Raw genomic sequence first — 15,841 nt, 5'->3', positions numbered from 1 at the left:
AATTGAGTTTCTTCATGATGCACGTCAGCTTCCATTATAATTCAAGGTCAATGAAAGGTAATAATGCAAATGAATTAGAAAACATGTGAAGATAACAGAAATACATAACCAACTTAGATATCAAGTAATATCTTTTCTAAAAAGTTATCAACTACTATTATGCAGTTCATGATATTTTTACTATCCAAATTCTTGAATTTTAATTTTATTTAAAAAGTTCTTGATAGTTGAAGAAAATAAGATACAAGAATTACGAAAAAAAATCATTTTTTTTAAATTTCTTTTCGTTTTCAAGTTCTGACAATGTTCTGAACTTGATTATTAAAATATATTTCTTTTTCTTTTTAAAAGGAAAAATGTAATACTAATCAATTAAACATTCCTTCAAATAAAGTCGATTTTGAAATAGTTATGATTTGAATATTGTTAGGCAGACAGACCTTTTCCATCCATGCTCTCACCCATCACTTGTTGTTTACATAATAGCAATCTGCTTTTTCTTAAAACAGACAATCAAACAATTAATAATAATAATAATATTAAAGAAAAAGAAAACGAACTCTGAAAAAAAAAGGTCCAAAATACCACTACCCAAATATAATTGGTCTTTGTGACATTGGATTCCAATTCAAAGCAAGTAGCTACCTTCCATTGTTTTGTAGGACATTGAGATACAAAAATCCCACAAATCATTATTTAAAAAGCTGCACACATGATGACAGACCACTTCCATCCATCCATTGTTTCAATAATTGAATACTTATATCACTTCTATTCCCATATAAAACCCCATTATGCCATTCAAATACAACCAACAAAAATAACCCTTGGATGCATCACTATATAATCCAAAATCCATGTTTGGATTAACCATTTTGAATCCAAATCATAGTATTGAATTATTCCATATCGACAGTTTAATTAAACTCTTCCTTTTTTTATTATTGTTTTCACTTTTTACCGTTTCGTATTTGTTCTGCCTTGGTTGGGTAAGCATTCCAACAATTTTATGATTTTTAGTAATTCTAATTAAAATTTTGCTCTTTGGACACAAAAATCTCTATCATATTTTCCATTCCCAACCTCCATATCATCTCCCATTCATAATAAATGCACCAAGTTGTCCAAATCGATTGATGAATTAAACAATTTGAAAAAACAGTTCCAAATTTAATTTTCAAGTGATTGTTAGAAATAAAATAGAGTTAAACAAAGTTAAGAATGTCTTCTTTACGTGCTAACTTTAAGGAGATTTTCATATGCAATCCATTCCCTATGCTTAAGGATTTTTTTTCTAATTATAAGAACAATTAATAATCTTTTTAGTGAAAATTTCAATTTACATTCCTAGGTGGTATCTATTTAAATATTGAACTAGTAATATATATTAAGAAAAAACTTAGGGTGTGAATTGATTTTTTTCTTCTTCAAAATTTTAATAATATATTAAGAAAAAGATTAAAATTTGGGATAGTTGCAAATGTAGCAATTATATTCAAAATAATTAAGTATATATCAACATTTTTAAAAATTGCAAATATGTCAAAATCTATCAATGATAGGAGTCTTTCACTGATAGACCATAAGAGTCTATCAACAATAGCAGTCTATCACTCATAGACTGTGTTATATTTGCAATTTTTTAAAAATATTGCTACATACCTAATAATTATTCTGAAAATATCTTTTATAATTACCCTTAAAATTTAGTAGTTCAAGATGGAGTGTGATGAGGCTAAGAGGCATTCTCGAACAAATATAGAGAAACTAATTCAGGAGGTCCACACATAGGCTTTTTCCAATTTATAATTAAAGTTATAAGACAAAATTTTAGTTTCAAAGTATCATTCAACAATAATTGAAGAAGAAGAGAGAGAGAGATTATTTCTCTAAATCTTACTTGTAATTTATTTCACTAACCATACATGGTTTTCCACACGGATCGAAGAATGTTATAATGTTCGAAACTTCTTACAATTTTGAATTATTTTCTCAAATAATAAACTACATCTAAAGCTAATATATATATATATATATATATATATATTGTATCGATTCTTTAGTTGCTCTATGTTTTTGTTTGCTTCATTTGTCGATTAAACTGTAAAATTAATTTCTTTGACAAGGAAAAAGATATAATTTAATTCTATAATTTATTACAATCTAATCCATATGGTTTAATAAAACACTGAAAATTGTTTATGAAAATTTTATCGAACTACAAGAACTATTAATAAAGTTTTTTTAAACCGTAAATTGAATGAATTTTCTCCACGGTGTAAATTTGAAAACATTAATTAATTAATTAATTAATTTTAATTTCAAGGTTTTTTCTGACCCATGAACCTATTTTATGATATAAGTTGTTCAGGGGTTGCAATAGTAACCAAATAAAGTTGATCAGAAAAGGTTAACAACTCATGAAAACTTCCAAATGCATTTGTGTTTCAATTATTTTCTTAACCCTCTTTTTTTGGTAATTTTAGTTTAAAAAGTGAGTCGGTTGATCATTATTGTTCTTTAATTTCTTGGGAGAAAAATATTAATGTTGATTATGGTGATGAGTTAAGTCCAATTCTTCATCAAATCATACCAAATTAGGAACAAAAAAAACATCAATTTTAAGGTGCAAATCCATTTCTAATGGCTAAAATGTCAAGCATCCCACCAAACCAACAATCTCTAAACCCATTTTTACTCCACTAATCTAATGTTTAATAATAATCAACAAGGTTTTGCTCATTCCTTTTTTTAGTTAATAATCATTTAACACCAAAGCTCAAAAGTACCCACCCAATGGATCAAAATCGAGAATATATAGCATTTAAGGATATAAAGACTAGAGATAATAATAACCTAGCTTAGAGCTTAAAGGGATACACTAGCCATCAAGTCAATTTGGTAGACAATCTAAAAACAAATAATTCGATGAAAATAAAGTTGTATTTTTGTGTTTTCAAACATGTTTTAAGACGAAGGTTTGATAAATTTGATCTCAATAGGTAAACAATGGTAATTACTCGATTATAATTACTCACTAAATACCAAATCGAATATAAATTATTACTAATTAATTATGAACATGTTTTACATTTTAAAAAATGAATAATTTTTTTTTTAGAATTTGTGTTATTGAAAATAATTTTCAAAACAATATTGAATGAATCTTAAGTGAAATCAATGTATTAAAAGAACATAAAACATAATCTAGATGGTCTATCGAACAAGCTAGAAAATATCTTCCATAAATCCAATGATTAAGACAGGCAGGCAGGCATGAAGATAAGAGGATTGGATTAATTGGTGATTTTAAGTTATGAATAAAGACACAAGAACTAGCAGCTCTCCTCTTCTTGTCACCTTCCTTTGTCATCCAGCTCACACAACTCCAACTTGGAATTTGACAGGTCTCTCTTCACTCATACATTCCCACATGAAATTATTAATTGAATCTTCAACATTGTCTTTGATTCTTCAGCTGCACTGTCCTTTTCCACCATTTTTTTCTTCAAGATAAAGACTAATAAACTCCTTATATATTCCTCTCTTCCCATTCACCTGTGCATACTCACAAAGCAACTGCCATTTCCTTCTTGTTTATCTCTGTTTTTTTCTTACACATTTGTTGAACTTTCCCTCTGAAAAAATGAGAGAAATTCTCCATATTCAAGCAGGACAGTGTGGAAACCAAATTGGAGCTAAGTTTTGGGAAGTTGTTTGTGATGAACATGGGATTGATCCTGCTGGAAACTACACCGGAAGTAGTAGCCTTCAACTCGAGAGGGTTAATGTTTACTACAATGAAGCGAGCGGGGGACGATATGTTCCGAGGGCTGTTTTGGTTGACCTTGAACCAGGAACCATGGACAGCCTCAGGACAGGTCCTTATGGGAATATATTTAGACCTGATAACTTTGTTTTTGGGCAAAATGGGGCTGGAAACAACTGGGCTAAGGGTCATTACACTGAAGGAGCTGAACTGGTTGATTCTGTTCTTGATGTGGTTCGCAAAGAAGCTGAGAATTGTGACTGTTTGCAAGGTATGACTGAGATTTTTCTTCCTTGTTCTTCATTTGTTGGGCCATTTGAATAGAAAGATGTTAACAATTGCTCCTTAGAGAATGAAATAACTCTGTTTTTGGTGTATTGAGATATTGACATATTGTGAATGTGAATTGATTCTACAACCTAAAGCTGAAAAGTGCGAGGTGGTATTTTGGTTAACTTTTAACTTATCAAGTTCTTAGGAGCTTAATATAGAATTAGGAGAGAAAACCTCAATATCATTTATTGTTAGAATGCCTTAAATTTATTATTTGACGATTCAAAATGTGCTATATAAACTCTCTAACTTTAGAGATGGCACTACTTTGTAATTCCGAATTATTCTCTAACAACAAACTATTCTCCCTTTGTCATAGACGTAGCTAACAAATTGTTATTGAACTATGTAAATCTCTTTGTTGATTCTCTATTGCTTTACATGTCTCTGTTCTTTTTATTTGTCAACTCTTTAACATTTCCTTTCAAATTAATAATAATGGTATTTAGAAAGTTGTTCCAAACAAACTCTTATATTTGTGAATACAAGTGTTTAACACAAAGGTTAATTTCGAATCTTAGTTTGAATCTCGTTTGGTCGTGTGAAACAGGGTTTCAAGTTTGCCATTCACTTGGAGGAGGGACTGGATCTGGAATGGGAACTCTATTGATATCAAAGATCAGGGAAGAGTATCCTGACAGAATGATGTTAACTTTCTCCGTCTTCCCCTCACCTAAGGTCTCAGATACAGTGGTCGAGCCCTATAATGCCACTCTCTCTGTGCACCAGTTAGTCGAAAACGCTGATGAATGCATGGTTTTGGATAATGAAGCCCTCTATGACATCTGCTTTAGGACCCTCAAGCTCACCAATCCAAGTTGTAAGTCTCTCTCTCAATATCACATTCTTGTCTAAGTTAGTTTTCGTCCTCTCACCACGGTGTGAGTTTTTTGCATCAAGAATGTGTATAAGAGATCAAATACACCTGGTGTAGATAAGGTTTAGAGTCTAAAGATGATAGTGTTGGGATATAAAATTTTGTGTTTAAATGACTCTAATGTTGTTTTCTCCATAATTAAGATTGATAGTATCTTGTAGGATCTCAAGGTAATTTTCGGATGACAAGAGAGTATTAAGAATATATGAAAGGTTTATAAGATTAGGTATATCTTCACCTGTTAGATCAAGTCTTAGGACTCACGATTAACTTAATACTTGACATGGGTCGTTCAACTCTTTCGTATCTTGTGTGGTTACACACCAAGAGGACCAACTCTTACATCAGTAAGTTGGGCTGTGGGAAGTCCGGCAGAAAATGTGTTGTGTAGCATTCTACTTGAGATGTAATGGTTGTTTATTTGGATTTTTATGTGTTTCAGTTGGTGATCTCAACCACTTGATTTCTACAACCATGAGTGGAGTTACATGCTGCCTTCGCTTCCCTGGCCAGCTCAACTCCGACCTCCGAAAGCTAGCTGTGAACCTCATCCCTTTCCCGCGCCTCCACTTCTTCATGGTTGGTTTTGCACCCTTGACTGCTCGTGGCTCACAGCAGTACCGTGCACTCACCATCCCTGAGCTCACCCAACAAATGTGGGATGCCAAAAACATGATGTGTGCCGCTGATCCTCGCCATGGTCGATACCTAACTGCCTCAGCTTTATTCCGTGGCAAGATGAGCACCAAGGAAGTCGATGAACAAATGATAAATGTACAGAACAAGAACTCGTCTTATTTTGTTGAGTGGATCCCAAACAATGTTAAATCAAGTGTTTGTGACATCCCTCCAACTGGGTTGTCAATGTCTTCGACATTCATGGGAAACTCGACCTCAATACAAGAGATGTTTCGGCGAGTTTCTGAACAATTCACGGTCATGTTCAGGAGGAAGGCGTTTTTGCATTGGTACACAGGGGAGGGAATGGATGAGATGGAATTCACTGAGGCTGAGAGTAATATGAATGATTTGGTATCAGAGTACCAGCAGTATCAAGATGCTGTTGCAGAGGATGAGGAGGAGGGGGAAGAAGATGTGTTGTAGCGCTAATAAGAGACGAGGAAAATTGAAGATGTATCCTGATGAATCTCTGTTTGTGTTGCCAAGTATATAGGCTTTGGAGTGAATAAGTTCTTGTTTGATAAGATGGGTTTGAGTGTATCGACGTTCTAAATTTGTTGTTGCATTAAATTATTGATGTATGGGATGAGTTCTGTAAGTATGATGAAAGGTTGAATGAAATGTTTGAGATTCCTTGCAGTAAAACAGTTTCTATAACATATAGTTGCCGAAACATTTTTATGATCCTTGGTTATTTTCTCAGTGGAATAGACCTTTTAGAAACACAGCTTACACTAGTCATTGGTTATTTTCTCGGTATGTGTGGAATAGACCTTTTAGAAACACAGCTTACACTAGTCATTGGTTATTTTCTTGGTATGTGTGGAATAGACCTTTTAGAAACACAGCTTACACTGGACAGTACAATTATTTTTGAACTCTTTTTTAAAGTTTAAAAATATTTTTGAAACTTTTAAGGTATTTTTTAAGCGAAGTGCAAAATTCAAATATTTTTTTTTTATAATTTTGGTTTATGTTTTTCTTGTTTCTTATTTAAAAGAAGAAAAAAGGATGGGGTACACACAATGAAGATGCACTCCTATTTTCACCTATCTATAGATGTGTCTACCTCAATCTCTATCCCAATTCTCAATTTGAGAACACAAGGTCCTACTTGAGGTAGAAGTTCTCTTTTTCTTTTTTCTTCTTTTCTTCTTTCTTTCGTTCGGTGATCGATGTGTGAGTGGAAAGTTGAACTTCTAACTTCTTCGGAGATTTGCCTTCACCCTAAACCATTACTTGACCTACATTTGGGCGATTTGGAATTAGAGTTATCAGTTAAATAACCCAAAAAGGACGGAAATCATAACAAGCAACTTGAAGTATTCAATTTTATTAGGAAAGAATAAGTAATATCATGTAACTGGTGTCACCCTCAATGTGCTCAACAACGGGTTTTCTACATAAATTAAAAGCATTGAAAGTTAACAAACGCATTCACCACTTCAACCTTGAATGCAATTTAAATAGTGAATTCTTTACAGATAAATAATGTTCTGAAAGCAACATTAATCAATCATATCTCAAGATGCTAGTATTAAATAAAGGCAAAAGAAAGGAAGAAATGCAGGCAGACTACTGTAATTTGAAGAAAGGAAGTACCCAACACCCTCAGAAAACTCAGCAAACCAATCCATCCAGAAGCGATGTTAAAAAAGACCTTTAACTTGACAATATGAATGAATCACGGTGCGGTAAAAGTACCTCCGTTTCTCTCCATTCATACTCTATATGTTGTCAATCCTTAGGCCACGTTTTGCAATATGTACGGAAGTGTGATCTGTTCTCATCTTCAGAAGAACAGCAATTTCAATGAAGAGAATTTTGTATTTCATTTTGCTTATTGTCAGGTTGTTGCGTTCTTTTTACTTTCAAGGACAGAACCCTCACGGAGCGCTATATGTGCCTCATTTTCCTTACCAAGGGTAAATAGAGCAGAAGCTTGCAAATAGGATGCAACGTGCCAAAGCGGAGATATTACTTGGGCTTGCACTGCATCATTAAGGGCTTCTTCTGGCATGTTGCTGATCAGATAGGACAAACTCCGACGTGCAAATACCGTTGGAGAAACCATGGTCCCAACGTCTATGAACTGTAAATGAAATGTGGTATGGTCAATACAGTAGCAAGTGCTTCAAGATATGTGGTAATATACTCATGAAACTATTGAGACAAATTGTTATGAATTGACAATAAAAAAAAGACAACTAAACTGTATAAAAATTGACACAGATTTATGTAGTTCACTAACGGTGTGCTAGCTAAGTACACAAGCAGAGGGAGAGATAAGCTTTCTTTACATAGCAATATTAAATAATGCAGAATATAGATGTGTGTTAGAGGGTTTGTATTTGGTACCTCTCTAAACCCTAGGCCAAAAAACATAAATAATGCACAAACAAATATACCATGTGCTTGGTCATTTGAAGTGTTAAATAATAGATTCAAGACATTCCATTACAAACAAATTAATTTCGTCAAAACATGTGAGATGCAATTCTACAAGGCCATCCCCACAGATTTTGTAAAGAAAACTTCTTCTGTTTCCACATAATCTTTGAGCAAACAATATGCCACAAGCTTCATATTTAAAAAAAATTGTGAGTCCGAGCCTAACTTATACACATTTTGACTAATCTCACATGACAAAATGCTTAACCCTACAACATTTAGGTGTCAAGAAAACTTGTAGTAAATTAATTCTTAGGTAGGTGACCATCATGATCTCTTCGTTAGTTATTGAGACTGTCTCCTTTTTTACCACTAGGCGGCCAATTCATGATGGTTACCACTAGCTTCATATTATGGGTAAGAATAGCAAGTCCGATACGATCTATCCTTATGAAATATTGTAAATTTTACCAACAATTTAGTGACCATTTTAAACAACTAAATATTACATGTCATGAGCAATTACTAAGATTTAGACCTGTGTATAGCATTCAATTGCAGTTCTGAACTCCTTCTGCCGGAAAGCAACGTCGCCCTTTTTCTTTGAAGTCAAGGTGTCCTGCATCTGATTGGTCCACATCTGGAATGAAAGCTGCATACCAGACAGAAGCAACAGCAATTAACAGACAAATTATTCAGAAGATCATCGAATAGATAAGATCATATTATGTATATTTTCTAATAATTGAACTACCGAAGGACAACTCTTTATACAATATGCTCATGGCCCACGTCGCTTATACTGGGTGAGGCTTTTCTGACCAGAAGACTTTGCTTAAGGAGATAATTGCAACTCTAAATAATTTTTTTTAAAAAAAAAAAAGCCGTCATACATCCCAATACATCCCAAATCATTATGGCCAAGGAATTAGAGGACAGATAGGACATATATGTATAAGAAAGAGACCCAAGAGAATTGTGACCAGCAGCTTAATGAGGTCAAAAGTAATGACAGCCGAACCCAGACACTACACTAGCACTTCACAATTCAGGTGGTGGAAGCCAAAGTTTGAGAACGATGCATAGCATAGCCTTGCTTTTGATGCAATTGGAAATCCACCCCCAATAATTCAACAAAAATGATATATTCAACCGTGTAGTTTGTTAAGCAGGAAAAAGAACTACCATGCCCTGTTCTTTTTTCCCCACACTTCGATGATGTGACACTTTAAATATGGCACGATGCTCTTCTTTAGCTACCCTTATATTCAATTTAATTGCAGAAAGTCACTTTATTTTGATGTTACATCTGCAGTGGGGCATGTTTTATAAATTGTATCATGTGATTAAATTTTTCAGTTTCAAACTTGTAAGGGTTGAATTTGAAATTGCATTGAACTATCAGTGTTCAATTGGCATTTTGTCACTGTTAACAGATTTGGCTACATAAAATAACCACCAGGAAATAGTTCGACTGGTATCTATGGAACTGAAAATTGATACTATTGCTTAGAAAGTTATTTGTCAGAAACACACCTCAGTTGCTGCACCCTCATCATCCTTGTACCCAATCATTTCTAAAACTTCATGTATGGCTGTCAAATCCATTCGTAAGCTAGCTTCACCGAGAGGTGACAGATTCATAGCCGCAGCATCCTGTGGTATGCCCATCAATACATGAGAAGGAACCTGTAAAAGAATTAACAAAAGCGCATTCAAACCAGCAGTCCAAAAGCCATTAACTATTATATCATACAAAAGCGATCATTGGTTTGAAATAAATAAATCCCAAGGCCAAAACCAAGTTTTTTTAAAAATTGAACCGATCAAGTTAATCAAAACCAACTAATCTATCCAAACCAAACTAACCGAATATTTCTTGGTTTATCTATTTTTTCAGTTTTGGCTAGCATCCATAAAAAGCAAGGAAACCAAACAGCCATGCATTGTTGTAGATCTCTTAACAAATTACAATAACAGATCACTATGGGAGATACTTGAAACAATGTATGTGAAAGCATTTGGGCAAGGGGGGGCATGCAACCTCGAGATCTTTCTGAAGAGGAATCAATGCTGTAACTAATGACTTTGTATTAGGACGCTCTCGAGGTTCATACTGTAAACATCGTGAAGCAAGGCGCACTAATTCAGTGCCCTCGTCATTTGAGAATTGCCCTTCCAAACAAGAATCAGTAAGCATCTGAAGATTTCTATCCCGTATAAGGTCCAGAGCCTGAGAGATTGTGCCAAACAAATGTTAATTGTGCAAAATAAGTTTTAAATAAATAATAACAGAGGTACCACACTGTACAGGGATTATTTCTCTCCATACTAAACAAGGCTAGATCTTGAAGGACCTCACTCCATAATAATGCAGAAACAGCTTTTCCAGAAACAAGATACGTACATGGCTTGGAGGAATATGTTTTCCACTTAGAAGATCAAGCAAAAGAGTTCCAAAGCTGTATATGACGCTTTCTGGAGTTATTCCACCTGCAGAAGAAAATAGCAAGTATATCAAAAGCCTGGGGTGCTCAATAAGAGTGTGTGACCATCATGAGTATAGCTTAAAAGGCATTTATATTTTCTTACAATGGATTGATAACGCTGAAATGATAATAAAAAAACACGAAAGAAGACAGCAGTCTAACACATATTGCAAGCTAGACAATAGCAGAAAATTAACATTCCTCGTGCATGAAATGATACAATGTTACATAAATTAGATGTATACTTATTTATCAAGTGATGTTTATTAAATCACATTTGCATGCTGGCAAGACAACTAATTCGCCATATGGATTAAATAGACAGATTAAGGATCTTTTCTTAATCTGCACAGATTGAAGATGTTGGGTTCAAAGACATCCTCCTTGAAGGTTAGGGAAACTGAAAGACCTAAAAATAATGCACTCTTAATATAATACGAGCATAATTTTTTACATTCATAGGTGTGACTGTGAGCTAACTTACAATCACCTTAACTAATCTCATGAGGCATTTCTTAAAACCAACAAAAGTTGGTAGTCCAGAAACTTGTACAATTTTACTATCCTAAGTAAGCGGACACTAAAAGCTTTGACTTCGACCCAATATATGACCACAATTTCACAATTCACATAATCAAATAAAATAAAACGTTCATCCAGCTCCACATCATATACCTGTCCTTAAATATTCAGGGGGAGTAAATGCCAAATTTGTGCTGTAACTTCTTCCATCTCTACTATTTTTCATCAGGCCAAAACATGAAAGTCGAGGGTTTCCTTCCTAAAAAGACAACATGCTTAATGTGAACAAATTACTCAAATCATAACATGAGAGATAAAAGAAGTGGAAAATAAAATAAAATGATGCCCACATCATCAAAAACAATTCTGTAAGCATTTAGATCATGATAAAGTGCTCGCCCTTTGCTGGTGCAATATTCTAGAGCCTGCGCAAGATGCAGTGCCACCCTTAACCGCATTGACCACTTCATAGGTTGGTTTTCCCCTGAATATCAAAAATTGAAATTTAGGAACCAACGTGTGGCAGATGACAATGTAAATGAAATGAATGAATACTAAAGCAAAAAATCATGCCAAAGGCCAAAATATTCAACCACGCAGAGGTCCACTTACAGACTTCTATCTAACTTCTACGTTACATCATGTATTTACATCAATTAGCCTTATGCAATTCCCTCCCAGTATAAGTGAACCAAATTGGTTGCCTATCCTTCTGATCAAATGCTTAAAATTAACGAACTTCTTTTAATATTATTTTGTGTGTTGAAACTCATCAATCACATTAGAAAAAGTATGGAATTTATCAGACTATTCCTAAGAGTACTTTATTTTAAAAACATTACTAAAATGCATAACTATAAATAAAAACAACCAAATAAATGAATTATCTACATTAATCAGAACTAGGTTTTTTAACATTCAATTTTGTCCCTGATATTTCAAACATTTTTGGTTTACCCCTTCTATCAGTCTATCACAGTACGGGGATAGGGAGGGGTAGCAAACAATAAGGTTATACTGATTGAGCAAATAAACAATGAATTCCCACCATTTCACAAGAAAAATGGCAAGCACTAAAATTGCATCTTCCATTAGGCAAAAGAAGTATAAACATGGAGTTCAAGTGCAACAAAAGAATAATATTTTCAATGAACTTACAATGAAATAAGTGTTTTGCTAATGTTTCATTTGGCATAAATTCAGCAACAAGCAACCTCTCTTCACCCTCGTAGCAGCAGCCAAGTAAATTTGCCAGTCTATGGTTCCGAAGCTGACCAACTGCCCTTGCTTCATCCTGTGTAAATGTTATAAGAGATTAAACTCATTTCCATTCCACATTCAAGCAGAACCATATAGTCTAAAGCGGCTTGCAGCGTAAAAAAACAGGTGGAAGAAAACAATTTTCAAACACTAATGTTAACTGAACAGTATATTAACACACGCATGCACACACAATGAAAAAGGTCGATCAAATTGAATATAAACTTTCAAAGAGTACACGATAGTCAAATAAAGCAGTGGCTGTGTAAAACTCCAGGTAGAAGAATGTTCGGACAATAACAATAACTGAACAGTACAGCACACAAATTGAAAAGACCAACCAAATTGAATATAAACTACCAAAAGTACATAGAGTCAACTGAAGCAGTAGTTGAACCAGGCCATGGCAAAATAGAACACTGAGAGAGAAAATATTGAAGGGAAACATGAAAACATAGTGACAGAAAAATTTCAATATGATTTCTTTTAAAACTTTCAAGCTACAATATATCAGCATAATAATCTTTTTGGTCATCATTTAAGAGACGGTATAAATAATAGTAGTAGTAGTAGTTTGTTAAAAAAAGAAAAAGAAAGTCAGATGAGACAAATTAATAAAAAGGATTAGGTCCCTAGACCTTCTCAACAAGATATCATAACAGAATATAATGAGCCCGAGATTGTAAATTGAAATGGTTTCAATTAAAAGAAATTGGAGGAAAGTTTTGTAATTATCTTCATATAGAGTGGGCTGACATCTTGTATCTCGCATTCTTTCAGTAAAATATTTATTATTTAAAAGAAGGGTTATTTCTACCAAAATGGATACCTACACAAGGTCTACAGAACTCATAACGAATATGGTGAAGTGCTTTCAATGCATGATATGACTACGTCCAAAGAGAAATGAGAACTGTACTTACCAAAAATTGTCTAGCATCTGGCCAGGCTGATCTATTAAATCTTTTAACAGCAATTCGTCTCTGGTTGTCAAGCTTCCCCTTGTAAACCACATTGGGAGCCTTTTCCCCATGTTCAGATACTATATTTTCAACAGCAAATCCAGACGTAGCGGTTCTCAATTGATCTATGGTGAACTCGCGAAATGCAGGCAGACCAAACTCACTCTTCCCTATACTTTCTGGATAGGAAAAATGAACATAAGACAAAAGCATTAGAATTACCAAGAAGCTATAGCAAACACAAAATTATTACCATTATCTGGAACATGAGCAACTGGCTTGGTTTCCTCTGAAGCAAAACAATCTGAGAACTTCGAACACTCACAACCCATCCTGATCACCAGATTTGATTACAGACGCAATGATTCCAGAGTTTTAGATCATACAGTTGCTTGTAAAGCAACTACTTCATCCAAATTCACATGCCAATGATCCAATCTAATAGGATCCTTCTCCACTAATCCTGAAGAAGGTAAGTTGGAAGAAACCCAAGTCAATTTTCCAACTCGTTCGCATATGAGCTCACATTAGCTAGTGATTCTCTCTGAAAAGCTAAGAAGATGGATAAAATCCTAGCTAACGGACGAGAAAGTATACTCTAAGCAAGAACACAAAAATCCGATTCAAAATTCACTTGAGCTTAGGAAATTTCGATATCAACAATTTGTATGCAGAAACAAATGCAAAAACAATCCCAAAAGAACAAGTCAAATCCAAGTCAATTGAGACAAAAAATCACTCGAAAGAACCTATACCTTGAAAATTCCAATCTGGGTCAACTGGGTAGGATCCAAATTGAGCTACCAATCTCCAAAACTCAGGAAACTCCCTTGAATCCCATACAAAAACAACCAAACCCACTTAATAAAAAGAGCAGAAACGGAAGCGTGCGTGCGTCCTAGAGCCAATCAACGAAATCTCTTTTATAATCATGCTAAAAGCTCACAAAAAGCAAAACCCAAAAGTGTTTTTTTTTTTTTTTTTTAAGAAAACGAGGTAAAATTAAAAAAGGAAGTATAAATATAAGCTTCGAGAACCTGAATCAGCAAACAAACCAGCTCTTACTTCTCGATTCAGTATTAAAGAATGAAGCAAGAATTTCAAGAGAGTGCTATCGCTCTTCTGGAATTCATTTCTTAGTCCAATTCATAACAAAAAAAAAACTGAGTTGCTGAAGCCCAAAGTTGGACAAGTCTGAATCAGAGAGAAAGACTTGAGTGCTTTCAGATTTGGATGAGGAAAATCATTATTATAATAAATTATATTTAAAAATTTGCAATTTATTTTGTAAAAAGTTTCATAAAAAAGAATTAGCATTGAAAGTAGAAACCCAATTCCTCTCTGTCTTTTTCTTGCAGCGAGCGTGTGTTTGGTCGTCCAATTACCTATTTTCCACCGACATGACCCCTTTTTTCTTGCTCTTTATTTATTAACAAATCATAATTATGTTCTTTTTCCTATCACTTTTCGTATTTCTTAAGTCTATCATCAAAGCTTACAACTTTCGTGTTCATAAATATTTATGTCACCATGTCTCAATTTTACAAAATTGTTAGAAGAAAATATTTCATTTTACTTTGTTGATAAAAATATTAATGGGATGGTAAAATTTATACACAGAAAAATAAATTTAGAAATTAGAGTCATAATTTCACAATAAATTTAAGATATTGGAGTACAGCAATCACAATATGACAGCTGCCTTAAATCATTTTAAGCTATATTATTTTAAGTCAAAAAATAAAATAAAAAACCTTTTTTTTTTCTGTAAGATGCAAATTTAAAAAAACATTGAAATGTAAAATGTTAAAAGAATGATTAGGCTTTTTACTCGATTGTAAAGTGTATTTTCTTTTTCTTTTTTTTTCCCTCAAACTTGTAATTTATTGTTAGGGTAAAAAATGAAAGAGTTACTATTTGATACTTTATAAATATGAAGTTTATGTTTACTCTTAATAGATTTTTAAATTTTATTGTAACATTTTCGATAAATAAAAAAAAATCACCCTAACCCAATATGAATTAAAATGGGAGTATTTTCAAGAATATAGTGGATTTTGAAACTATTGACAAAATTAGTGTAATTGAAAAAATAAATGATAAATATAAAATAGTTGAACAAATTATCGTAAAAAATAGAGTGAAGGAAGTCGTACTTCCGTTATAACACGTCAACATTTGATCAGGACACGACTCTATGTGAAACGTGACTATATAAAAGTTGGGTATGTTTTTTAAAAAGTTAATTAGGAACCTTTTTATGTGCCGATAAAATTAATTTTCAAATTTAATCTACTTATGAAAATATCATGTAGAAAAGAAAAATAAATTGAACTTCTTCTTGGAAAGCAACGGATCCTTCCCCCTCCCCCGGCATCTCTCTTCAATGCAACCAGCACTGCTCCACACGATCTGTCGTCGGCCACCTCCCCACCGCTTACCTTCGTCGATCACCCCAGTCCGGTCACCGCTGGATGATTGTTGGTGCCTGGTTTTCTCCTTCTCTCTTTATCCTTCATTCTTCCCCAACATCTCTCTTTCATCAACACCACGTCAT

General features: G+C 33.7%; 2 protein-coding genes across 6 annotated transcripts; one reads left to right on the top strand and one right to left on the bottom strand.

Moving 5' to 3' along the window:
• Positions 1–3,322: 3,322 nt before the first annotated feature.
• Positions 3,323–6,305, top strand: LOC103482745 (tubulin beta chain-like). The gene is made up of 3 exons (XM_008439047.3): positions 3,323–4,040; positions 4,653–4,922; positions 5,422–6,305. Exons 1-3 carry the CDS (start codon positions 3,647–3,649, stop codon positions 6,081–6,083), a joined length of 1,326 nt encoding a protein of 441 aa, XP_008437269.1. The 5' UTR covers positions 3,323–3,646; the 3' UTR covers positions 6,084–6,305.
• Positions 6,306–6,966: 661 nt separating this feature from the next.
• LOC103482744 (serine/threonine-protein kinase BSK7) lies at positions 6,967–14,640 on the bottom strand. Of its 5 annotated transcripts, none has more exons than XM_008439043.3 (12): positions 14,322–14,640; positions 14,040–14,182; positions 13,538–13,747; positions 13,246–13,463; positions 12,221–12,356; positions 11,413–11,546; positions 11,216–11,321; positions 10,459–10,544; positions 10,096–10,284; positions 9,588–9,740; positions 8,590–8,703; positions 6,967–7,752 (listed from the first exon to the last, which is right to left on the bottom strand). In XM_008439043.3, exons 3-12 carry the CDS (start codon positions 13,614–13,616, stop codon positions 7,507–7,509), a joined length of 1,461 nt encoding a protein of 486 aa, XP_008437265.1. In that variant the 5' UTR covers positions 13,617–13,747; positions 14,040–14,182; positions 14,322–14,640; the 3' UTR covers positions 6,967–7,506. The 5 variants fall into 5 exon arrangements, with proteins under 5 accessions (XP_008437265.1, XP_008437267.1, XP_050945824.1 ...); XM_008439045.3 differs by having other exon boundaries at positions 14,040–14,113; positions 14,322–14,527; XM_051089867.1 differs by having other exon boundaries at positions 14,340–14,527.
• Positions 14,641–15,841: the final 1,201 nt, after the last annotated feature.

This window comes from Cucumis melo, chromosome 9 (genome assembly GCF_025177605.1).
Source record: "Cucumis melo cultivar AY chromosome 9, USDA_Cmelo_AY_1.0, whole genome shotgun sequence".
NCBI classification, from domain to species: domain Eukaryota; kingdom Viridiplantae; phylum Streptophyta; class Magnoliopsida; order Cucurbitales; family Cucurbitaceae; genus Cucumis; species Cucumis melo.
The sequence above is the reverse complement of the archived record's forward strand: the minus strand, read 5'-3'. Positions and strand labels throughout refer to the sequence as shown.